Below are 26,019 nucleotides of genomic sequence, written 5' to 3'. Positions count from 1 at the left end.
ATTTGCAATTAAATATCATTGAAGTTACAGAATTAAATGAAAATGAAAACAATCATTAAACTTACTGGAAGATTGGAGGATGACGGTAAGAGGGATCACCCTGGGAATTGTAGACCAATGAGTATTACATCAGTGGCAGGCAAACTACAGGAGACAATTCTTGGAGACAGGATTTACAAGCATTTGGAGGAGAATAGTTTAAGTGGGAATGGTCAGCATGGCTTTGTGAGGGGCCAGTCATATCTCACAAGCTTGATAGAATTTTTCAAAGAAGTAACAAAACAAATCGATGAAGTTAAAGCAGTGTATGTGGCAAAATGAATTTTAGTAAGGTATTTGATCAGGTTCCCCACGGTAGGCTCATATAGAAAGTCAGGAGACTTGGGATCCAGGGAAACTTGGCTGAGTGAATTGGGAGTTAATTTTCTCACAGAAGGCAGAGGTTGGTAGTACATAGAGTGTAATCTGCCTGGAGGTCGGTGACTAGTGGTGTTTTGCAGGGATCTATTGTGGGACATCTATTCTTTGTGATTTACATAAATGACTTAGATGAGGAAGTGGAAAGGTGGGCTAGTAAGTCTGCAGATGACTCGAAGGTTGGTGGTGTTGTGGGTGGTGTAGAGGGTTATCGTAAGTTACAGTGGGACATTGATAAGATGCAGAAGTGGGACGAGAAGTGACAGATGGAGTTCAATCCAGAGAAGTGTGCAGTGATACAATTTAGAAGGTTAAACTTTCAGACAGAGTCAAGATTAATGATAGGATTCTTAGCAATGTGGAGGAACAGAGGGATCTTGGGGTCTGCGGCCATAGATCCCTCAAAGGTGCTATGCAAGTTTATAGGGTTACTAAGAAGAGCAATGTTGTGTTGGTCTTCATTTATTGGCGGATTGAGTTCAAAGCTGCAAGGTAATGTTGCAACTCTAAAATTTTGATTAGACCATGCTTGGAGTATGGTGTTCAGTTCTGGTTACCTCATGTTGGGAAGGAAAAGAAACATAGAAAACCTACAGCACAATACAGGCCCTTTGGCCCACAAAGGTGTGCCGAACATGACCCTACCTTAGAAATTACTAGGCTTACCTCTAGCCCTCTATTTTACTAAGCTCCATATACTTATCTAAAAGCCTCTTAAAAGACCCTATCGTATCTGCCTCCACCACCATTGCCAGCAGCCCATTCCATGCACACACTATTCTCCGCATAAAAAACTTACCCCTGACATCTCCTCTGTACCTGCTCCCCAGCACCTTGAACCTGTGTCCTCTTGTGGCAACCATTTCAGCCCTGGAAAAAAGCCTCTGACTAGCCATACAATCAATACCTCTCATCATCTTGTACACCTCTATCAGGTCACTTCACATCATCCTTCGCTCCAAGGAGAAAAGGCTGAGTTCACTCAACCTATTCTCATAAGGCACGTTCCCTAATCCAGGCAACATCCTTGTAAATGTCCTCTGCACCGTTTCTATGGCTTCCACATCCTTCCTGTAGTGAGGCCACCAGAACTAGGCATAGAACTCCAAGTGGGGTCTGACCAGAGTCCTATATAGCTGCAATATTACCTCTCGGCTCCTAAATTCAATTCCATGATTGATGAAGGCCAATACACCATATGCCTTCTTAACCACAGAGTCAACCTGCGCAGCTGCTTTGAGCGTCCTATGGACTCGGACCCCAAGATCCCTCTGATCCTCCACCCTACCAAGAGTCTTACCGTCTTACCATTAATACTATATTCTGCCATCATATTTGAAGTGGTTCATCAAAATGAACCACTTCACACTTATCTGGGTTGAACTCCATCTGCCACTTCTCAGCCCAGTTTTGCATCCTAACAATGTCCCGCTGTAACCTTTGAAGTCTTAGGGAGGATGCATAGGTGATTCACTGTGATGGTGCTTGGATTAGAGAACATATGTTATAAGAAAAGGTTAAACAAGCTAAGGCCCCTAGCATAGGATAGTAGTGAATTCTAATGGGTATGTGAAGAGAATAAATCGCAGAACAATTTTGAGTGAGGGTGTAATGACATAGTGCTCTGCTTGCTTAGACTCAATGGGCTGAAAGGCATCATGGAAAAGCAAAATAAATTAGTTTTTCTTTACAAAATAAAAAATATCAAGAACAAAGTTAGATTCATATGTGGCAAACTGTTAGCTGCTCTTAATGAGCAGGCTTCCGTACTGCTTCAACTTATTAATTTTGTAACATATATGCACTCTCACTATCTCATAGTCCATTATGAGATGATTATTTAAATTAGTATTATGCACAGCATAACAGCCAACTATTACCTAAACCAATTGTTCACATTGGTTATTCTTGTCTGGTCCTTCACACCAAATGCTGCACACAAATGTTTGTAAATAAAAAAGGAAACATAAATAGTCCAAGTAATCCCTTAAGCCTTCTTCATCACTTAATAAACTTATAATGGATCCAATTTTTGTAATAACACCATTATAAATTTCTGTTCCCTACTTCTTGATTCCTATATCACTCAATCTTTTATGAACAGAGATACTACATAAGAGATACTACATATTCTGTATCTCTGCTCTCACAGCTCCCTAGAGTCATGGCCATCTGATAGAATAAATTCTTCCACATCTCCTTCCAAAGTAGGTGATACATTATTCTGAAACAGTGCCCCATAGTTGTAGATACTTCAGCTAGGAAGTATCTTAGTTCCTCGGGGATCTAAAGCTTTAAGTTGCTCAGGGTCAATATTACAAATGACCTGACTTGGTCTAACCAAGTAGAGTCCACTGCCAAGAAGGCCCACCAGCGCCTTTACTTCCTGAGAAAGCTGAAGAAATTTGGCCTGTCCCCTAAAACCCTCACTAATTTTTATAGGTGCACCATAGAAAACATTCTTCTAGGGTGCATCACAACCTGGTATGGAAGTTGTCCTGTCCAAGACCGAAAGAAGCTGCAGAAGATCATGAACACAGCCCAGCACATCACACAAACCAATCTTCCGTCCTTGGACTCACTTTACAGCGCATGTTGTCGGAGCAGTGCTGCCAGGATAATCAAGGACACAACCCACCCAGCCAACACACTTTTTGTCCGTCTTCCCTCCAGGAGAAGGTTCAGGAGCTTGAAGACTCGTACCGCCAGATTTGGGAACAGCTTCTTTCCAACTGTGATAAGACTGTTGATCGGATCCTGATCCGGATCTGGGCTGTACCTTCCAAATATCCGGACCTGTTTCCCAGTTTTTTTTTGCACTACCTTACTTTCCCTTTTCTATTTTTTATTTATGATTTATAATTTAAATTTTTACTATATTTACTATTGATTTGTATTCCAGGGAGCGCAAAATGCAGAATCAAATATTGCTGTGATAATTGTATGCTCTAGTATCAATTGTTTGGCGACAATAAAGTAATAAAGTAGGAGAAACTTCCTCTCAGCATCCATTCTATCAATCCCTGTCAGAATCTTTTATTTTAATAAGGTCACCACTTACTCTTATACAGAGAGAAAACAGGGAATTATAGACCGGTTAGCCTGACGTCAGTGGTGGGAAAGATGCTGGAGTCAATTATAAAAGAGGAAATTACGACACATTTGGATAGCAGTAGAAGGATCAGTCCGAGTCAGCATGGATTTATGAAGGGAAAATCATGCTTGACTAATCTTCTGGAGTTTTTTGAGGATGTAACTATGAAAATGGACAAGGAAGATCCAGTGGATGTAGTGTACCTGGACTTCCAGAAAGCTTTTGATAAAGCCCCACATAGGAGATTAGTGGGCAAAATTAGGGCACATGGTATTGGGGGCAAAGTACTGACATGGATTGAAAATTGGCTGGCTGACAGGAAACAAAGAGTAGTGATTAACGGATCCCTTTCGGAATGTCAGGCTGTGACCAGTGGGGTACCGCAAGGTTCGGTGCTGGGACCACAGCTGTTTACAATATACATTAATGATTTAGATGAAGGGATTAAAAGTAACATTAGCAAATTTGCTGATGACACAAAGCTGGGTGGCAGTGTGAAATGTCAGGAGGATGTTATGAGAATGCAGGGTGACTTGGACAGGTTGGGTGAGTGGGCAAATGTATGGAGATGCAGTTTAATGTGGATAAATGTGAGGTTATTCACTTTGGTGGCAAGAACAGGAAGCAGATTACTATTTAAATGGAGTCGTTAGGAAAAGGGGAAGTACAACGAGATCTAGGTGTTCTTGTACATCAGTCAATGAAAGCAAGCAGGCAGTGAAGAAAGCTAATGGCATGCTGGCCTTTATAACAAGAGGAATTGAGTATAGGTCCTTCTGCAGCTGTACAGGGCCCTTGTGAGACCCCACTTGGAGTACTGTGTGCAGTTTTGGTCTCCAAATTTGAGGAAGGACATTCTTGCTATTGAGGGAGTGCAACGTAGGTTCACAAGGTTAATTCCCGGAATGGCGGGACTGTCATATGTTGAAAGATTGGAGCGACTGGGCTTGTATACACTGGAATTTAGAAGGATGAGAGGGGATCTGATTGAAACATATAAGATTATTAAGGGATTGGACACGCTGGAGGCAGGAAGCATGTTCCCGCTGATGGGTGAGTCCAGAACTAGAGGCCACAGTTTAAGAATAAGGGGTAGGCCATTTAGAACAGAGATGCTGAAAAACTTTTTCACCCAGAGAGTGGTGGATATGTGGAATGCTCTGGAGGCCAAGTCTCTGGATGCATTCAAGAGAGAGTTAGATAGAGCTCTTATAGATAGCGGGGTCAAGGGATATGGGGAGAGGGCAAGAACAGGGTACTGATTGTGTATGATCAGCCATGATCACAGCGAATGGTGGTGCTGGCTAGAAGGGCCGAATGGCCTACTCCTGCACCTACTGTCTATTGTCTATTGTCCAATGAGTATCGGCCCAGCATGCTCAAACCCTCTTCATAAGTTAACACCTTAATCACCGGAATCAATCTAGTGAATGCTCTCTACTCTATTTTTAATATGAGCACATCCTTCCTTAAATATGTAGACAAAAGAATGTGCAAAACCTGCAGCCTGCAAAACTGCATCAAAAATTTCTTTCTTTTCTATTCCATGTCCCTTGCCATAAAGGCCAACATTCCATACAGCCATAAGACATAGGAGATGAATTAGGTCATTCAACCCATTGAGTCCCTTTTGTCATTCCATCATATTTGACTTATTATCCCACTCAACCCCACTCTCTTGCATTCTTCCTATAATCGTTGACATCTTGACTCATCAAGTCTCTGCTTTAAATATACCCAGGGACTTGGCCCCCACAGCCATCTGTAGCAAAGAATTCCATAAATTCACCATCATCTGGTGAAGCAAATTCCTCTTCATCTCTGTTCTAAAGGGCCATTGTTCTATTCTGAAGCTTACCACTGACTCAAAGACTCAAAGATCAGGAATACCAGCTATTTCATGCCCTACATTTCAGTAAATCGAATCACTTGACTGTCCTTCTCCCAGCTATCTATAGTCAAGTCAAGTCATTTCCACCATAACTGCTGGTACAGTACACAGTAAAAATGAGACAACGTTTTTCAGGACCATGGTGTTACATGACACAGCACAAAAACTAGACTGAAATACATAAAAAACAACACAGAGAGAAAAAAACAACTACACTAGACTACAGACCTACCCAGGACTGCATAAAGTGCACAAAACAGTGCAGGCATGACAATAAATAATAAACAGGACAATAGGGCAGTAAGGTTTCAGTCCAGGCTCTGGGTATTGAGGAGTCTGATAGCCTGGGGGTAGAAACTGTTACATAGTCTGGTCGTGAGAGCCTGAATGCTTTAGGCAGAGGCTAAAGAGCAAAGATACATAGATTAGGACAACTATGAGGTGGGTGCAGGAGGCAAAGGAGTGGCTATGGGATTGTTATGAGTCAGAGGACTGGGCCGTGTTCAAGCATTCATCTAGGAATCTGAATATACCATGGTTGTATCAGACTTTATTAAAACAGATGTAGATGAGTATGTCCCCATTAAATCTTTCAGAGTCTTCCCTATGCAGAAGCCCTGGATGAACCATGAGATCTGATATATGCTGAGAGCCAAATCATAGGTATTCAAATCTGGTGACCAAGAAAGTTACACGAGGTCCAGGTATGAAACCTAGAAAGCCATCTCATGGCGAAGTGGAAAAGTTGGACCAAATTTGAATCTATGAGAGATGCTCGACAGTTGTGGCAGAGATGAATACTAGCAGCTTCTATAAAGTTAAATCAAGTGACATGGGAGACAGCAGGCCTTTACTTTCAGATGACCTCAATGACTTTTATGCTCACTTTGACAATCAAAACACGGAGGAACCATCACGAACTCCCACATCTCCCAATGATCCTATGATTAAAGTCTCTGAAGCCAATGTGTGAGCTGCCTTTAGGGAGATGAACCCACAAAAAGCATCTGACGGGGTAACTGGCCATGTTCTAAAGACCTGTGCTGATCAACTGGCTGGTGTGTTTACTAAGATCTTTAACCTCTCACTTCAGCAGTATGCGGTATCCACCTGCTTTAAAGGAGCTTCAATTATACTGGTGTCTAGGAAGAGCGTGGTGACCTGCCTCAAGGACTATCACACAGTAGCACTTACATTAACAGATTTGAAAGGTTGGTGATGAAATATATCAACTCCTGTGACTTAGATCCACACCAATTTGCCTACCGGAGCAACAGGTTCACAGCAGATGCCATCTCTTTGGGACTTCACTCAACTGTGGAACCTCTGGACAGCAAAGATGCATATATCAGGATGCTCTTTATTGACTACAGCGCAGCATTCAACACCATCATCCCTTCAAAACTAATCAATTAGTTCCCAGACCTTGGCCTCAAAATACTTCCTTGTGCAATAGGATCCTGGATTTCCTCACTTGCAGACCTTAGTCAGTTCAGATTGGCAACAACATCTCCTCCACAATCTCCATCAGCACAGGTGCACCACATGTCTGTGTGCTTAGCCCCCTGCTCTACTTGCCTTATACCTATGACCGTGAAGTTAATGCCCTATTTAAGTTTTCTAATGACATCCGTGTTGTAGACTGAATCAAAGATGGTGATGAATCATCAAGTAGGAGGAGATTGAAGATTTGGCTGAGTGGTGTCATAAACACAACCTCTTTCTCAAGAAGCCAATTATTGACTTCAGGAGAGGGAAACCAGAGGTCCATGAGCCAGTCCTCATTGGAGGATCGGAGGTAGAGATGGTCAGCAGCTTTAAACTCTTCAATGTTACTATTATGAAGGACCTGTCCTGGCCCCAGCACGTAAGCACAATTATGAAGAAAACTTTGCAGTTCCTCTACTTCCTTAGGAGTCTCTGAAGATTTGGCATGACATCTAACACTTTGACAAACTTCTATAGATGTGCATTGGAGAGTATATTGATTGAATGTATCACACCCCAGTATAGAAACACCAATGCCCTTCAACGAAAAATACTACAAAAGTAATGATACAGCTCATTCCATCCCAGGCAAACCACCACCCCCCCCCCCCCAATCATAAAGTGCACCTACATGAAACGCTGTCACAGGAAAGCAGCATCCATCATCAGGGACTCCCTCCACCCAGGACACGCACTCTTCTTACTGCTGCTATCTCACTGATACACAGGAGGCCACACCGGGAGCACCGGACACAGTATACGACCCCAACAGACTCACTGGTGAAGTGTCGCCTCACCTGGAAGAACTGTTTGGGGCCTTGAATAGTAGTGAGGGAGGAAATGTAGGAGCAAGTGTGGCACTTGTTCCCCTTGCAAGGATAAGTGCCAGGAGGGAGATCAGTGAGGAGGGACAAACGGACAAGGGAGTCACGTAGCGAGAGACCCGGATCCTTTGGTATGTCAAATTGTCGGGTGAATGATTAGCTTTTGTTTACTGCAGATCATGGTCTTTCTTGGGGGCTTTGCTATTGCTTGCTTGGGTGTTGGATGGTGCTGATGCATTTTTTTGCTGAATTGGGGAAGGGAAGAACATTGTTTTGCTGCTCCTTGTGCATGGGAGGGCAGAGTGAGGGGGGCGGCTTTGGGCTCTAATATTGTTACTGTCTCTCTTTCTTTGGGGTACTCTTTTGTTTTTGTGCGTGTCTGTGAAGAGCAAGAATTTCAGGTTTTATATCCTGTACATTCGCTGATATTAAATGGAACTATTGAACTATTAAAGATAGATTGTTTACTTATTGATTAATTCTGTGCACATATTTCAAATGACCTTTGTTTTACAAGTGACTTGGTCATTGCCTGATGTTCCTGTGACTTCAGCAATTTTCATATTTATTTTTCAAGTTTACAAGTTTGTTTTTCCCATGGCCAATGTCTCTACTTAATCCAGATTGTGCTTGGTCAAATTGCTGATATTTGCACTTTTACTTCTACTGCAGTGAGTTTCCTAATGTTGGAGAGACAATTCATGGAGGCCCTCCGAAGTCGTGCAGCTCCATCATTCATGTTCTCAGATAACATGAAACTGCTGATGGTACTTATGGTCAGCATTCAACTCTTCCAGCCCTCTCCTGCAGCCTCCTACAGGGCCCTTTCCTGCAATGAGCAGAGGGTGGTGAAGGCAGCAGAACTGGCAGTAGAACACATCAATGCTGACCAGCCAGGAGAATACAAGTACGTGCTGAACAAAATCGAAAATGCCCAGGAAGACCGAAGTGTGAGTACGAAACTAAGTTATTACAGAACATGAGAAACACAGAGTATTTTTGTGAAACAGAAAATCCTTTTCTTGTAAAATCCTGAAACAGATGAAAATTGTTTTCATCAGTAGGAAAATTCCCAAAACAGATCTGGACGAAGAGCAGTGGCCTTGAAGAATTTTTTTAAATGTCTCTGATATCAATATGGTGCTGCGATTGGTTCGTTACAGCACTGCAAAACTGGGATAAACCAGAGATCAGATATAATCACTAAAATTTAAATCTGCCATTCCTGAAGCAGGCACGTCTGCTGTATACTTCCATTTTCTGATATAGATAAGATACGATTATAGATTTTGATCAGGAAATTACGATGACTATTCATGAGAAAGTTCAAATAAAAGAACACCTTCTCAGGGCATTGTTCTTGTCTTTCCCATACAAGCTGTTCTTGTCATGGTGATCTCCCAAATTTGCCATGTCTTACTGGTTATCAAAGTGTGTCTCATTGTTGTTAGGGAATATTTATGTTACAGCTATTGCTGTTCATATATTGTCCGCCAAAGTTTCATGAGATAGAGTGGAAAGAATTAGCAATTTATTCTTTTGTTAGGGATGACACAAAGTGTGCAGGTGAATTAAAGCTGTTTTTTGATGGCTGGATGTTAATACTGGGGTTAATTATTGTTTTCTGTCATGTAAATCCAGGGCAAGAATTTGCAATGTAGTTCCTTGACTGTACCTCATTGCAAACACAGATGAGACTGGACTAATTTTATTACACTACACATTTTTATTTGTCTTTCAGAAGCAAGCCACGCCTTCTGTTTACCTCGAATTTGAAATACTAGAAACCAGATGCCACTCACTGAACCCCAAACCTGTGGCACAGTGTGAAGTACGATCAGGTCCTGAAGCTGTAAGTTTCCCATTTGAATGCTTTTATACTTAGCAAAGTTGACATTGAGGGGTAATTATGGAAAAGCTGCCCACTCAGCTTCCCTACAACATACACAAATGCTGGAGGAACTCAGCGGGTCAGGCAGCATCTATGGGAATGAATAAACAGTCGACATTTTGGGTTGGGACCCTTCTTCAGGGCAGGAAAGGAAGGGGAAGATGCCAGAATATAAAGGTGGAGGGAAGGGAAGGAGGATAGGTGAAGCCAGGTGGGTAGGAAAGGTAAAGGGCTGGAGAGGAAGTTGATAGGATAGGAGAGTGGACCATATGAGAAAGAGAGGGAGGAAGGGCACCGGGAGAGAGAAACTTTTTTTACCGGAAGGAGAAATTGATATTCATACAATCAGGTTGGAGTCTACCCAGACAGAATGTATGGTGTTGCTTCTCCACCCTGGGGGTATTCTCACCATAGCACAAGATGAGACCATGGACCGACATATTGGAACGGGAATGGGAATTAGAATGAACATGCTTGGCCACAGAGAAGTTCCACTTTTGGTGGACGGAATGCAGGTGCACAACAAAGCGGTCCCCCAAATTATGATGCGTCTCACCAATGTAGAAGAGGTTGCATCGGGAGCACTGGACACAATAGATGCAGATGAAGTGTTGCCTCGCCTGGAAGGACTGTCTGGGCCCTGAGTAGAGGTGAGGAGGAGTTGATGGGCAGGTGTAGCATGTTGGCTGCTTGCAGGGATAAGTGTCAGGATGGAGATTAGTGGGGAGGGATGAATGGACAAGAGAATCATGGAGGGAACGATCCCTGCGGAGAGGAGTGGAGGGGGGAGGTAAAGATATGTCTGGTGGCAGAAATTGCAGAGAATTATGTATTGGATGCAAAGACTCATGGGGCGGTAGGCAAGGACAAGTGGAATACCATTAAGGTGTCAGGAAAATGGGGTGAGCGTGGATGTTGGGAAATGGAGGAGATGTGGCTGGGGGCGCAGCATCAGTGGAGGAGGAAGGGAAAGCCCTGTTCTTTGCAGAAGGAGGACATCTTTGATGTCATGATATCATTTTTCCTTACAGATTGACTCAGTCGACACCCAGCTGCAAATGTAGTCACTCACTTTAACATCGGAACCAAGTTTATTATCACTGGTTTATATGAGGTGAAATTTGTTGTTTTGTGGCGGCAATACATGGAAATTCACAAAATCTGCAAATCAACTGCATTTGTAGTGTTAAATGAGGGTCAGGTAATGTTCCACCCAAGAATCAGCAGGGATAACCTTAAAACATTAGAATTTTGGAGCATCTTGGCTTTACTACCATTGAACCAGATTTTTTAATATGACGTCCTTGTGGAATATTAGCTTACAACTTAATTATTTACTTGCGGTCAGATATAATTAATGCAAGGATGGTTGGGCCAAGAATAGGTTATTCAGCCTCGCAAGCCTGGCTGCTATTTGATATGATACTCGCTGATCTACTCCGGCCACAACTTCTCCTCTGTGCCAAGTACTTTTAACAAGGGATGGATGGCAAGATGAGAACCTACAGAGGTGGGGCATAGGGGTATTGCTGGCTGCTCTCTGTTGCAGTACCTACTCTGTCCTTGGCAATACAGGGGCTGCAAAGAAAAGAGCCATCAGGACCATCACAGAGGCTGCTGAGCGAGCCTCCAGATTGCTATGGATTAAGAAGTGTGGCCCATGGACCAATGCTGCTGGGACACATATTAGGGCTTGATCAACCTTGGATGGGTTGCCTGGGCGAGGGTGTTAAATGCTGAAAAACCTGAAACAGCTGATGACCCCTGATTATTTGAATGATGATGTATCCCAGCACATTCTAGGATGTATCCCAGCATCAATGATCAAACCTTCAGAACCGTCTGGGTTAGAGAAGGCCAGAGATTCACCACACTCTGCTTTACAAATGACTGATTTTGTAACAATAATATAACAACAATAACTTGTTTTTAACTTGATAGCATATTGCCTAAAGCTTCTTTTCATTATATGGACATTCTAATATCATCTCCCTTTCAACTATATTCAATATATTTATCAGTTAGTAAAGTTGTGATCAAATACTTTAGTTATATATTTACACAGCCATTGATATTCCTGGTGAGTCATTGTACTAGTTATTACTGTTAGGAATTGTCAGAGGATTTTTATCACAAATCCTCCCTGCCACCTTTCATGAATGCTGATCACCCAGCTTCTGGTAGTAGTCACATGTGATTCAAGATAGCAGATGCTGACAAACTTTGATGGGCATTTTCCCCACCCGGCTGTGAGCACAAAGCACTGAAGAATGACCTGAAATGGGAAAATTGTGTCTTTTTAATTAGGAGTCACAATTGTTTTACCATTAAAACATCAGTAAGTTCCACATATCAACGCATTAACATCCAAATGGGAAAATCTGAGACTAAGGCCAGTCTTGCAGCACCTTCCGGTTTTGGATACCACCTGGAGTCCTTCGACAGAGCCCAGTCTTGGCAGAGGAAGTTAGAAGCAGTAACTTGCTTCAAGATTCCCAACGTGGCTCTGCAGATCTTCTCCAGACTACACACACTGCGTGCTCTAGTGTTAGACATGTTGGGTGTAGGGATTAGACTAGCAGCATTATGTTTTCACTGTCATCCTAAAAATTAGGTATTTCAGAACAGAGGATGGAAGTAAGAGAGGATGGTTACTACCTATTTTTCAGCTGTATTCTGGTTGGAGGACACCGTTGCAGAAAAAGGAAAGGGAAAACTTGCAGTGTTACTTGTTTCTGTACATTACTCTGTATGGTTGCTCAGTTCTCACTTCTGTGTTAGAAATAAAGATGGATAATTGCAAGCTGTAAACAAATAATAACAGACTTTTCTATGTTAGATTTCTGGTGACTGTAAAGTACAGTTACAAATGAACAAAACAACTGGATGCATGAAGGTCGACAGGTACTGGTGCTTAATATCACCAGGTGAGTCAGAGGTTCTGTGAATGTTACCTTCATTGGGCTGACCATTCATTTCGACCACCAGGGCATTATTGCTCAACTTTGAAAGATTCAGCAATAAAATAACTCAGCAACCCGTGAATTACTTCGCATTAGTTTTCCTCGAGTCATAGAAAAATATAGCCCAGAGGCAGGCTATTTGGCCCATCTAGTCCATGCTGAACCATTAAACTGCCTAGGCCCATTGACCCAGGACCATAGCCCTCCGTACTCCTCTCATCCATGTACCTATCGAAACTTCTCTTAAATGTTGAAACCTAAATCAAATGCATCACTTGCGCTGGCAGCTCATTCCACACTCTCACCACCCTCTGAAGTGAAGAAGTTTCCCCTCATGCTCCCCTGAAATATTTCACATAACGCCACTAATCCATGACCTCTAGTTGTTGCCTCAGCTCACCTCAGTAAATAAAGCCTGCTTGTATTTACCCTATACAGAGATTTGATAGATATTTGTATACATCTATCAAATGTTCCCTCTATCTTCCACATTCCTGCCTATTCTGACCTATTCAATCTTTCCTTATAACTCAGGTCCTCCAGTTCCGGCAACATCCTCGTGAACTTTCTCTGCACTCTTTCAACCTTATTTACATTTTTCCTGTAGGTTGGTGACCAAAATCTGCACACGATACTCCAAATTAGGCCTCACCAACATCTTATCCAACTTCAACAAAACATCTGAATGATTTAGAAGATCTCAAGTCTTCATATATTAAATATTTGCTAATATAGTCATTATGAAGGTTACATTTGAGATTATCTTGGAATCTGCCCAAGGCCACACACAGCATTGTGCTGAAACTATCCCATTACTAAACAAAGAAGTACAACACAGAAACCGACCATTTAGTTATGTAGGCGGTTGGAAGCATTTAGAGACTTTGTTATATTTTGTTTCACCTAATTCCATCAAAATATAAAGCATCCATTCTTCTTTTGCCAAATATTTCACCTGTTGTCAAGCATGATGCTTATGGTAATCACTGTAATCTATATAAACTGCTGTTGTCATAGCTTATGAAAATATTGCAGGCTCCATATTTTACCCGTATCTGCCTCTGTGTAGCCTACCGGAATATTAATTGCTTTTAAGAGATAAAATGGAAGATTATCAATCTCTGTCTGATAGCAAGCATTACTATTACATCATTAATGGAGAATGTGTGGAGCAGGTTAAGACCTACAAGTATCTCATGGGGATGAATAAAGTATCTATCTATCTATCTATCTACTGATCAGAATTTGTCTTTTAAGACAATGGATGCCATTATTTACAGTACATAGCACTGGAGTCTAAGGCTTTAGTACAGTACTGTATTTGACAATATGGAGCAGAGAGTGTGTTTGTAAATCTTGCGGGAGCAAAGGATGTTGGGAATGGCAAGGGTGGAGCATCATGGGAGGGGTCTGGAACAGGTGACAGGGAAGGAGTGCCAGATTGGGGGGGGGGGGGCAGTGGTTGGTCTGGGTGCAGCCACACCCAGCCCTAAGACACCAGGCAAGGTTATTTGATTCCAAACTGGTTTATTGATCATTACAGAATGTCTGTCTGGTGCTTCCCACCCCCTCCCCTCTCCTTTCCCCATTTCCCAACCATGATTACCCTCTCCTTGCCATCGTCCCAATCTCAGTCCACAATAGAGACCCATATCAGAATCAGGTTTATCATTGCTCACATATGTCAAGAATTTTTTTTGCGGCAGCAGTAACAGTGCAATACAGAAAATTTCTATAGCATTGTGCAAAAGTCTTGGGCATCCTAGCTATAGGCTGTACATAGCTAGGGAGCCTAAGACTTTTGCACAGTACTGTACTTAAAGAAGATACTTCAAGCTGCTTTTATTGCTGCTTCCCATGCTTTCATTGCAGATTCGGACGACATGGTTCTGAGACCCTGTCGAGATTGCCCACATCGTATAGCTTTAAATCATTCTGATGCCAGCTACACTGTTACCGCGGCATTACACAAGTACAACCAAAACAGCAGCAAGCCAAATTATTTTGCTGTACAGAAAATAACAAGAGCTTCCTCCCAGGTAAGGCTGATGGCAATTCTATTGTTTTCAGCAAAATCTAAGAAATAAAAATCTGAACTCGTGTAGTTCAATATGCAAGTAATATGGGAAAAGAACTGGGGAAATGGAAGGGATCTCTATACTAAGAGTTGGCAAGGACTCATTGGGAAAAACAGTTTTACATGCTGTAACAATCTGATAATTTTATTCTATGGTTCTATTTTCTATAATCCATTAGAACCTCTGCTTCCATAAATAAAGTCCTGCAGAAATGTCCAGAGTTTGAGACCTAATGCACAGGTGTAATTTTGGCATCGTAAGTCTTAAAGTCAGTAAGAAATATTTCAGCAATTCCAAGTAAGGCAAACTTGACATATTCCCCAGGGTCTCACTGTAGTATATGGTGACATACACATATTTTGATAATAAAAGTACTTTGAACTTTGAAATTTGAAGTTGCTCAAGCCTCAGAAAGATTTTAATTTGCACAGACTTTTGCTCATGTTTGTACTGTGCTGGCCGAGATACGCAGGAATATAGTTTTTTGAGGCTTGAGATAGCCAATCATTAACTCTACTTCACAAATTGGCAAGTAAATGAAATCCTGTTCAGATCATTGTACAAGGTTAAGATCAACTGATACTGTAGATAGTACAGCACATTACAGGCCCTTCGGCCCACAATACAGCTGATACTGTAGCAATCTGCCAAACATCATGTTAAAGATCAGATCTGAAACTAATAGAGCAAAATATAGCGTTCAGGACAAAAAAATGTGCTGTTGTATTGTAACTTGACACAAAAGAACTGGTGATAGAAGTTTTTATGGTGATTGTAGCACATTGGCATCAAGATCAGGAAATGCATGAAGTGAAAAGTATGAGAAAATTTGAAAAGTGTAGGAAAGCATGACCAGACTTGGAATATCATGTTCGGTTCTGGTTGCTTTATTATGGGAAGGATGTAGAGGCTGCAAAAGATAGTACTGCCTGGATTAGTGAATCAGGCTGAGTGAGCTGGAGCTTATCTCTTTGGAGCGAGGGAGGATGAGAAGTGACTTCATAGAGATGCTAAAAAGCATCGATCGAGTGGACAGCCAGAGACTATTTCCTAGGGCAGAAATAGTTAATATCAGGCGGCATAATTTCACGTGGTTGGGGGAAAGTGTAGCAGGGATGTCAAAGGTAAGTTCTTTACAAAGAGAGTGGTGGGTGGGTGGAATGCCTTGTCAGGAGTGGTGGCAGAATCAGATATATCAGGGGCATTTAGGAAACTCTTAAACTGGCACATGGATGATAGAGAAAAGAAGGACTCTGTAGGAGATATAGGAGGGAGGGTTTAGATTAATCTTAGAATAGGTTAAAAGGTCACAAGTTTTATTCACAAACATTTTCAGTCTTTAAGATAATTTCTTTTTTTTGAGGCATTGTCAGTGTTGTTACTTCAATGTACCCGTGTTATTTTTGAATAATAATAATATTTGAAAAAAAAGGTCACAACATCTTGGGCTGAAAGGTGTATACTGTGCTATAGTTCTATGTTGTCTGCACAGTATGCAATTAAACTTGCTGCTGGCATTTATTTAGATTTAATAATATTTAAACTAAATAACTGCTATCAGCAAAGATGGATGTTGTAATTTAAAGCTGATACTCCATTGTTACTTATTGCTGAATAATTATTTCCCTGTGTTTTCATTCAGAAGGTTGCTGGGAAGAAAGTATTTGTTGAATTTGTAATCCAAGAAACTAAATGTCCTAAAACTTCTAGTCTTCCGAACTGCACAGGCAAATTTGCTTCTCGTGTAAGTATTGCTGCTGTACAGACTACTAGTCTAATTCATCATAAGAATAATACCACAAAATTCCTAGTGTGGATTTGTGGAGGAAATTCCATTTATTTCTGTAATATGGAGAAGGGTAGATCTAAAGAAAAACATTAAAACCAGAGAATAATAGAAAGGGAAAACTGGCTGCAAATTTTGCTGTGCATTTCCTGTCATATTTTTTTCCTTTGTAGAATAAAGGTTTCTGTGCTGCCTCTGTCTATAAACCCATTACTGGGCAAGAGAAAGTGGAAGTGAAATGTGAACACTACAGACCAAAGGTAATCAGTTGTTGTGGAGTTCGATTAAACTTTAGAAGAGGGATCTCCAAATGATTATCAGTTATCTTTCTATCTCAGTTATCCATCAGTCCTATCTTTGCAATCTCCTTTGGCTCCACAAACCTCTTAGAATTCTTATTTTTTTTTGGTCATCACAGTGTTGATTGGCAGACATCTTTCAGCTACCAAGACACTACATTCTGGAAGTTATCTCTCATTCTCTCTGCCTCTATACCCCTTATTCCCTCTTTAACCTTACTCTAAAATATACTTCTATGATTAAGTGTTTTTGTCACCTGATTTAATAGCTTTATTTGTGACACTGTTCCAAGTCTTATTTCTAACTCCAGCATAAAGAGTTTTGAGCAGTTTTGCTACAGAAGGTGCTAGAAAAAACATTTCGTTAGGATTGAATGTCATGGATCTACATTCAAAAGACGATCAGAGAAATTAGCCTGGAAATAACTGCCATCTCTTGAGTGCTTACTGAACTAAACGATGTGTCAGTTTCCAGGGATACTCCTCAGAAAATTACACATCTCACAACTTTGAGGGAATATTGGCAGCATCACAGTGAACTTGGCAATCAGAAGTATAGGACAACAAGTTTCTGGCAGAGAAGGCAGCTCATCAGTTGCTCATCTTGTCTTTGTTCTGCCTTTTGATGGAATAATCCTGTATCTGAGGCTTTACACATTTCATGGCTACTGACTAATTACTTGATGCAACACACACACACACACACACACACACATGCGCGCGTGCACACACACACACACACACACACACACACACACACACACACACACACACACACACACACACACACACGCTCTCTCTCTCTCTCTCTCTCTCACACACACATGATGCGGGAGGAACACAGCAGATGGCGGAGGAATTACTTGATGCTTTTGTTTTAAATGACGTATATTTCCAATTCAAATTTTTTCTCTTTTTTAAATTTAGTTCCCTTTTGCCTTTCATTCTCCTCTCAGTTCCACACATTATTCTAGCAAGGCAGCATAGGTTAGTCTATTGTCCCAACGGGGTTAATTTCAAGCTATTCAGCCATACAAATTATTATTTCTCAAGCATCTATATTATCTCCTTTTTAACGCTCTGAATGATTCTGTTTTGTATTGCACTCACCTTTCACTCTTTAGTCACATTTTTAATTCAATGCGTCTGCACTTTGAATCTCCATAATGGAAGCGCTTCGCTCTATGTATTCACAATATTTGAGTCATGGAACTTGGGACCTCCAGCAAACCTCTTATATCCTTCTTCGCGAGTTTGTAAATCTAGCGGGAAAAAAGGAAGTTGGGAATGGCGAGGGTGGAGTGCCCTGGGAGGAGTGGTGAGGAGGGAGGTGACAGGTGCCGTGAATGAAAGTGGGAGAGGGGTGACTCATAATTGGCACAAGTTCAGATACAGGACACCCAGTCCAGAGCCAATAGGGAAGGCTATTTGATTTTAAACATTTGGTTTATTGATTGCTCGCTGTGAAAATGGGGAGCACCTCCCTTTCCCTCGCCAGGAAGAGAGAAAATCTTTGATTTGTCGATTGTCAGATGAAATGCAAATCTTTTCAGGTAACTTTGGTCTGTGTCTTTGCTATTGTTTAGCACAGCTTGGGCTCAGAGATGGTACCGATGCATGATTTTTTTTGCGAGTGGGGGGATTGGGGATAGTTGTTCGCTGCTGCTTATGCGCAGGAGGGGGGAGCTGGGGGGGTCTTTGGGGTTCTCATGTTTAACTGTCCATTCATTGGGGCACTTCTCTGCTTTCGTGGATGTTTGCGAAGAAAAAGCATTTCAGGATGTATATTCTATACATTTCTCTGACGTTAAATTTGACCTTTGAACCTTTGAATTACAGACTGTCTCTCTGGTGCCTCCTAATTCCTCTCCCCTTTTCTCTTCACCTTTTCCTAACCATGATTTCCCTTTATCCGACACATGATTCTCCACTCTCTGTCCCCTTCCCACTCTTTGTTCACAATAGCAACCCATATCTGATCCAGGTTTATCATCACTGATATGCCTTAGGACCACACCACTAGATTCAGGAACAGTTGTTACCCCTCAAAGATCAGGCTCTTGAACTTCCACTTGTCTCATTACTGAACTGTTCCCACAACCCATGGACTCACTTTCAAGGACTCTTCATCTCATGTTCTTGATATTTATTGTTTATTTATTATAATTATTACTATTTCTTGTTTTCTTTCTCTTTGTATTGCACAGTTTGCTGTCTTTTGCACATCGGTTGTTTGTCCACCCTGTTGGGTGTAGTCTTTCATTGATTCCATTCTGTTTCTGCAAGAAAAAGAATCTCAGGATTGTATATGCTGACATATATGCATTTTGATAATAAGTTTAGTTTGATTTTTGAACTTTGTTTCAAGGAGAATAATTCCAGTTTCTTCAGTCTAATCAGTTACTCGTCAGTAATTCATCAGTAGTCAAATTAGATTATAAGTTTACATGTGTCGCCACTGTCGGTGCTCAATCTTCTTATAGGACCATAAGACATAGGAGCAGAATTAGGCCCGAATTAGATGTCTTCTCCATCATTCAATCATGGCTGATCTTTTTTTCCTCTCCTCAGCCTACTTACTGGCCTTCTCCTCATAGCCTTTGATGCCATGTCCAATCAAGAACCAACCAATTCACCCAATGACCAGGCTTCCACAGCTGCCTGTGGTAAAAAATTCCATAAATTCACCACCCTCTGGCTAAAGAAATTTCTCTGCATCTCTGTTTTAAGTGGAGGCCCCTCTATCCTGAGGCTGTGCCCTCTTGTCCTAGACTCTCCCACCATGGGAAATATCCATTCCACATCTACTGTGTCAAGGTCTTTCAACATTCAAAAGGTTTTTTTTTCATAGTTCAGTCTAGTTTTTGTACTGTGTCATGTAACACCATGGTCCTGAAAAGCGTTGTCTCATTTTTACTATGTACTGTACCAGCAGTTATGGTCGAAGTGACAATAAAAGTGACTTGACTTGACTTGAATGAGAATCCCCCTCATCCTTTTAAATTTCAGTGAGTACAGACCTAGAGCTATCAAATGTTCTTCGCATGATAACCCTTTCGTTCCTGGAATCATCCTTGTGAACCTCCCCTGGAAACTCTCCAATGCCAGCACATCTCTTATAAGATGAGGAGCCCAAAACTGTACACAATACTCAAGGTGAGGCCTCACCAAGTGCCTTATATAGCCTCATCATCATATCTCTGTTCTTGTGTTCTAGACCTCTTGAGATGAATGCTAACACGGCTTTTGCCTGCCTCACCACCAACTCTACCTGCAAGTTAATCTTTAAGCACAAGGACTCCCAAGGTCCCTTGCATCTCAGATTTTTGGATATTCTGTTCATTTAGAAAATAGTCTGCACATTTATTTCTATTACCAAAGCACATGACCATGTATTTTCCAACATTGTATTTCATTTGCCACTTTCTTGCCCATTCTCCAAATCTGTCTCTAAGTCCTTCTGCAGCCTACCTGTTTTTTCAACACTACCTGCCCCTCCACCAATCTTCGTATCATCTGCAAACTTGGCAACAAAGCCATCTATTCCATTATTTAAATCATTGATATACAGCATAAAAAGAAGTGGTCCCAACACTGACCCCTGCGGAACACCACTAGTCACTGGCAGCTAGCCAGACAAGGATTCCTTTATTCCCATTCACTGCCTCCTACCAATCAGCTAATACTCTAACCATGTTAATAACTTTCCTGTAATACCGTGAGCTCTTAACTTAGTAAGCAGCCTCATGTGTGGCACCTTGTCAAAGGCCACCTGAAAGTCCAAATATACAACATCCACTCTTTATCTCTCCTACTTATAATTTCCTCGAATAATTCCAACAAGTTCATCAGGCGAGACTTTCTCTCAAATAAACCATGCTGACTTTGCCCTATCTTGTCCTGTGTCACCAAGTCCTCTGTAATCTCATTCTTAACAATTGACTACAAAATCTTCCCAACCACTGAGGTCAGGTTAACTGGTTTATTATTTCCTTTCTGTTGCCTTCCTCCTTTCTTAAAGAGTGGAGTGACATTTGCAATTTTCCAGTCCTCTGGCACCATGCCAGAATCTAATGATTTTTGAAAGATCTTTGCTAATTTTTCCACAATCTCTAGTGCTACCTCTTTCAGCTCGTCAGGTCTGGGTGACTTATGTACCCTTAGGTCTTTCAGCTTTTCGAGCCCCTTCTCCCTTGTAATAGTAACTGCACCCACTTCTCTTCCTTCACACACTACAACAACTGGCACACTGCTAGTGTCTTCCACAGTGACCACTGATGCAAAATATTCATTTAGTTCATCTGCCGTCTCATTGTCCCCCATTATTATTTCTCTGGCCTCATTTACTAGTGGTCCTATATCCATTCTGATCCCCCTTTATTTTTGACATACTTGAAAAAGCTTTTACTATCCACTTTAGTATTGTGTGCTAGCTTGCTTTCATATTTCATCTTTTCCCTTCTAATGAATCTTCTAATTGCTCTCTGTCAGTTTGTAAAAGCTTTCCAATCCTCAATCTTCCTGCTAATTTTTGTTTTGTTGTATGCCCTCTCTTCGGTTTTTACATTAGCTTTGAATTCCATTATCAACCATGCTGTTATTATTTTGCCATTTGAGTTTTTCTTAATTTTTGGAATACATCTGTCCTGTACCTTCCTCGTTTTTCCCAGAAACGCACGCTCTTGCTGCTCTGCCATCATTCCTGCAGCAGCTCCTTCCCAATTTACTTTGATAGGTTCTCCCACATTCCACAAAGTAGCTAACTTAATCTTTGTATTATTGAAGGTCATAAGCTCGACGAAGAATAAACCTGCAAATTGTATCCAGCAAAGACTTCGACACAAAGGACAAGGAAAAAGAAATAAGAGGCATACCATTCAAAAGAAACAACTTGGTAGTAAAAAGGCAAAACTACGTGGTGGAACTCCCAAGAGAATTGAATCATCTGAAGAAGTACGGGGCGCACTGGGTTTTGAAATAGGTACAGGTAGTAGAAATAACTTTCCAAGACTGCCTGCTCCACGAAATATATGCCCAGGGAGAGCTCGGTACTTTGCAGGGCCCACAGTGTCTATTTGACAGGTCTCTGAAATAAATCCAGAGTAGAGAACACAACGGACTGAAAATCCAATCTTTTTTAATGTTGAGATACAGTTTATATTGATTGTGCAAGGCACACACCTAACGCATTATTAAATTGGAAGGAATGATCAGCATTAGCTTGAAATTAAAAGTCTGAAATAAATACTACTCTTTTAAAAAAAATTAATACACAACATTCCTGTTTATGGTATTGAATGCATGCACATTCAGTAATGACAGTTCAGTTACAATATGCTATGTCATTTCAGTTACCCTCACTAAAAGCCTATCTTGCTGTTTTAAAAGCTATTTGTGCTGTTCAGCCTTTTCCTTATGTTAGAAAAACTACTTATCTGATGTACTGGAAGTACAAAATATAATTCTGTCTTTCAGCTGTTTCAGCTAGCAAACTTCGCCTCATCAGCACATTATAAAATTGGATTTTTTTTTTGTTCTTTACTCTGTAACAGAATTTCTTTGTTTGGATCCATTGTACTGTATAAAGTTTGAAGTCTGGTGTCCTCATTATTAAATCCTTTCTACCTATCTGTCCCACTCCTCCCTCCTGATCATTCCATAATCATCCTTATTACAAAGAAAACCATCCAAATTGTTCAAGTAGTTCTTTAATTTTATATATTTTCCAGCAACACACACACTGGATTGAATAAATGGGTTTTGCTATCCTTTATGCTCACAGTTGTCCATAGCTTTTGTGGAGCATAAATTGGCACAGAAGTCCAACGTGAGAGTGGAGAGCGCAGCTAATAGGTAAAACAACATCGTACCTCTTTGGCCAATTAACTTGAAAATTCCTTACTGAGCTGTCAAATGCAGGAAGCAAAATAAAGTCAGGGCTTGGACAGTATTAAAAGAATATAAAAGAGTAAGAAAAAAAGCTAAATAATAATTAAAAATTCCAACAGTAATTAGAAGTTAATTGAATAGAACTTCATACTTGTAAGTACAAGTACCTGAGAGTGGTTGGCTGGGAAGCAATAATAATGAATAAAATTTCAAGAACCCCTAACATTTGCTGACATATTTGATGATTTTCTAACAAGATTTTCCTCTAGCCTATCTTTATATAATCTCGGTGATGTACCATTGTAGTGAAACTTTTGAAGAAGTAGAGAAAATATGCTGCATGCTCCTTATTAAAAATGCAGCCCGATGTCTTATGAATCTTAAGTATAATGTGGTTTATCTATTTTGATTAACTACCTCATTAAATATTTAAAACTGAATTCAATGGACTGAATTTCAGAAATGAATAAAATGACCTACGTAATTGGTGCTTTCAACCAACCATGAACAAATATCTAAATTATTCATCCAAATTAGTTTTTTACTGAATGACAGAATCAGACCCATGACTTCTTTCAGGGTGCAGACAACTGGAATTTTCTTGCCCAGAGAACTATGGGAAGGGTAATAATAAGGATACTCTAAAGAGGGCTAGGGAAAACTGTCATAGAAGAGGAAATGAAGCCCGAGAAGACACTACTATGATGTTTTGTTCTTATCTTGACCTTCAAAGCTAAATGAATGGACTTTTTCTTCCTGTCCCATATCTAAGATGGCACGGGTTCAGTAGACAAATCTGTAACTCTCTAATGCTGGGTACCACAAAGCAGTCACAGTTGGTGGACAGTTTAGACACTGGTGGTGATAATTGGCTAGCAAGCTTGGGACTTCTGTGGTTTGCATGGGAATCAGAAACTGGATTGCATGGCGGTGAGTAGTTAATGCTGCTGACTCACAGCTTAAAGACCTTGGCCTAGATTTCTGGATCTGTCATGAAGTGTTAGCACATTCTCTCTATGAACATGTTGTTTTCCTCCAACATCACAAAAATAAGCTGTAGATAAGCTGTAGATTAATTGGCTACTGAAAATGATTTCTTCATGGCTTGTGCAAGAAAGAATAAATTAGAACATAGAACTGTACAGCACAGTACAACCCTATCAAACTGTGTGGCAATGTTAAGAGCTCTATGGATATCTCTATGTTCTTTCACATTGATTAGAGTCCTGTCATTAAACCCATATTCTGACCTCAAATTCAACCTTCCAAAGTGAATCACTTCTCGCTTTTTTGGGTTGAACTCTGACACTTCTCAGCCCAGTTCTGTATCCTGTTGAAGTTGCATTGTAACCTATGGCAACCTTCTATATTATCCAATTCTGGTGTCAGCTTACTAACCCACCATCTCACTTCCTCATCCACATCATTATTAAAGTCATAAAGAGCAGGAGTCCCAGAAGAGACCACTGCAGAATACCACTGGTCATAGATGTCCAGGTAGAACATGCTCCATCTTTAACCAGCCTCTGTGTTCTTCGGGCAAGTCAATTCTGAATCGATACAGCCAAATTTCCCTGGATCCCACGCCTCCTGACTTTATGAAAGAGCCTACTATGGGGGACCTTATCAAACACCTTAATCAGATCTATATCCATTACATCCACTGCTCTACCTTCATTGATGTGCCTTGTCATATGCTTAAGCACTTCAGTCAGGCGTATGTGCCATGATCTGCTCCTCAGTAAGCTATGCTGACTATCCATAATCAGTCTATCTTTCTCCAAATGCCTGCAAATCCTGTCCCTAAAAATCTTCTCCAATTATTTGCCCATCACTGAGTAGGACTCACTGGTCTATAATTCCCAATATTACCCCTGTTCCCTTTCTTGAAACCAAAATGTTGAAGGAAATCAACAGGTCGGGCAGCATCTGTGGGGAAGAATGAATAGCTGAGGCAGGAAGGCACAGAGTCGACTGTACTTCCTTAGAAGGTTGGCATCATTCAATGTCTGTAGTGAGATGCTGAAGATGTTCTATAGGTCAGTTGTGGAGAGCGCCCTCTTCTTTGTGGTGGCGTGTTGGGGAGGCAGCATTAAGAAGAGGGACGCCTCACGTCTTAATAAGCTGGTAAGGAAGGCGGGTTCTGTCGTGGGCAAAGTACTGGAGAGTATAACATCGGTAGCAGAGCGAAGGGCGCTGAGTCGGCTACGGTCAATTATGGAAAACCCTGAACATCCTCTACATAGCACCATCCAGCGACAGAGAAGCAGTTTCAGCGACAGGTTGCTATCGATGCAATGCTCCTCAGACAGGATGAAGAGATCAATACTCCCCAATGCCATTCGGCTTTACAATTCAACCGCCAGGAGTAAGATAGGTTAAAGTGCCGGGGTTAGGACTCAATGTATTTAAGTAAACTACTTAAGAACTTTTTAAAAGCTATTATTAATGCTTTTTGAGAGAGTGATTTAGATGCATATCATATTTTTACTGAGTTAAGTAATTAGTTTTGCTACAATAAGTGTATGGGACATTGTATGGGACATTGGAAAAAAAAATGTTGAATTTCCCCATGGGGATGAATAAAGTATCTATCTATCTATCTGAGGTTTCAAGCTGATCCTTCACTAGGACTGGAAAGGAAGGGAGAAGAAGCCAGAGTAAGAGGGTGGGGAGAGGGGAAGGAGTACAAGTTGTTAAGTCCATTTGCTGTACTCCAATCACTCATGGAGCAGTGAGGGTGCAAAGGTCATTGTCATAGATTTAGCAACATCTTTCTTTGCGTCCCATTGTAGCCTGGGGTATATCCCATCTGGCCCATGGATGTATCCTAATATTTTTCAAAAGTTCCAGCACATACTCTTATTAACATTGACATGTTCCAGCATATCAGCCTGCTTTACATATTTGTCACAAATGTCAAGGTCCATTTCACTGGTGAATATTGAAACATGGTATTCATTAAGGACCTCCCCTCTCTCTTCCAACTTCAGGCATGTATTTCCTCTTATATCCCTGATCGGTCCCTCCTTCAGTCCAGTCATCCTCCTGTTCTTCACATTCCTGTAGAATGCCTTGGGGATTTCTTTAATCTTACTCACCAAGGCAGTCTCATGCCCATTTCTAGCTCTCCTAAGTTTAGACTCATGCTCCTTGATGGCTTCCTTGTAACTCTCAAGAGCCCTGTCTGATTCTTCCTTCCTAAACATTAAGTAGGCTTCATTTGTCTTCTTGACGAGGTGTTCCACATTTCTTGTGAACCATGACACCTTCACCCTACCATCCTTTCCCTTCTTCAATGGGGCAAACTGATCCAGATTCCCGTGCAAATTCTCCCTAAACAATGTGTGCAGTATCTGAAATATTGATTTGTACCAGCACCAAAGAACCAACAGCAAC

General features: G+C 41.1%; 1 protein-coding gene across 1 annotated transcript; it reads left to right on the top strand.

The window, feature by feature from the left end:
* The first annotated feature begins 36 nt into the window (after positions 1–36).
* Positions 37–23,060, top strand: LOC140725634 (alpha-2-HS-glycoprotein-like). The gene is made up of 8 exons (XM_073041345.1): positions 37–85; positions 8,387–8,664; positions 9,456–9,566; positions 12,445–12,532; positions 14,441–14,607; positions 16,289–16,390; positions 16,606–16,692; positions 21,517–23,060. Exons 1-8 carry the CDS (start codon positions 37–39, stop codon positions 21,808–21,810), a joined length of 1,176 nt encoding a protein of 391 aa, XP_072897446.1. The 3' UTR covers positions 21,811–23,060.
* The last annotated feature ends 2,959 nt before the right edge of the window (positions 23,061–26,019 follow it).

The sequence above is a fragment of the Hemitrygon akajei genome, chromosome 3 (assembly GCF_048418815.1).
Source record: "Hemitrygon akajei chromosome 3, sHemAka1.3, whole genome shotgun sequence".
NCBI classification, from domain to species: domain Eukaryota; kingdom Metazoa; phylum Chordata; class Chondrichthyes; order Myliobatiformes; family Dasyatidae; genus Hemitrygon; species Hemitrygon akajei.
The sequence above is the reverse complement of the archived record's forward strand: the minus strand, read 5'-3'. Positions and strand labels throughout refer to the sequence as shown.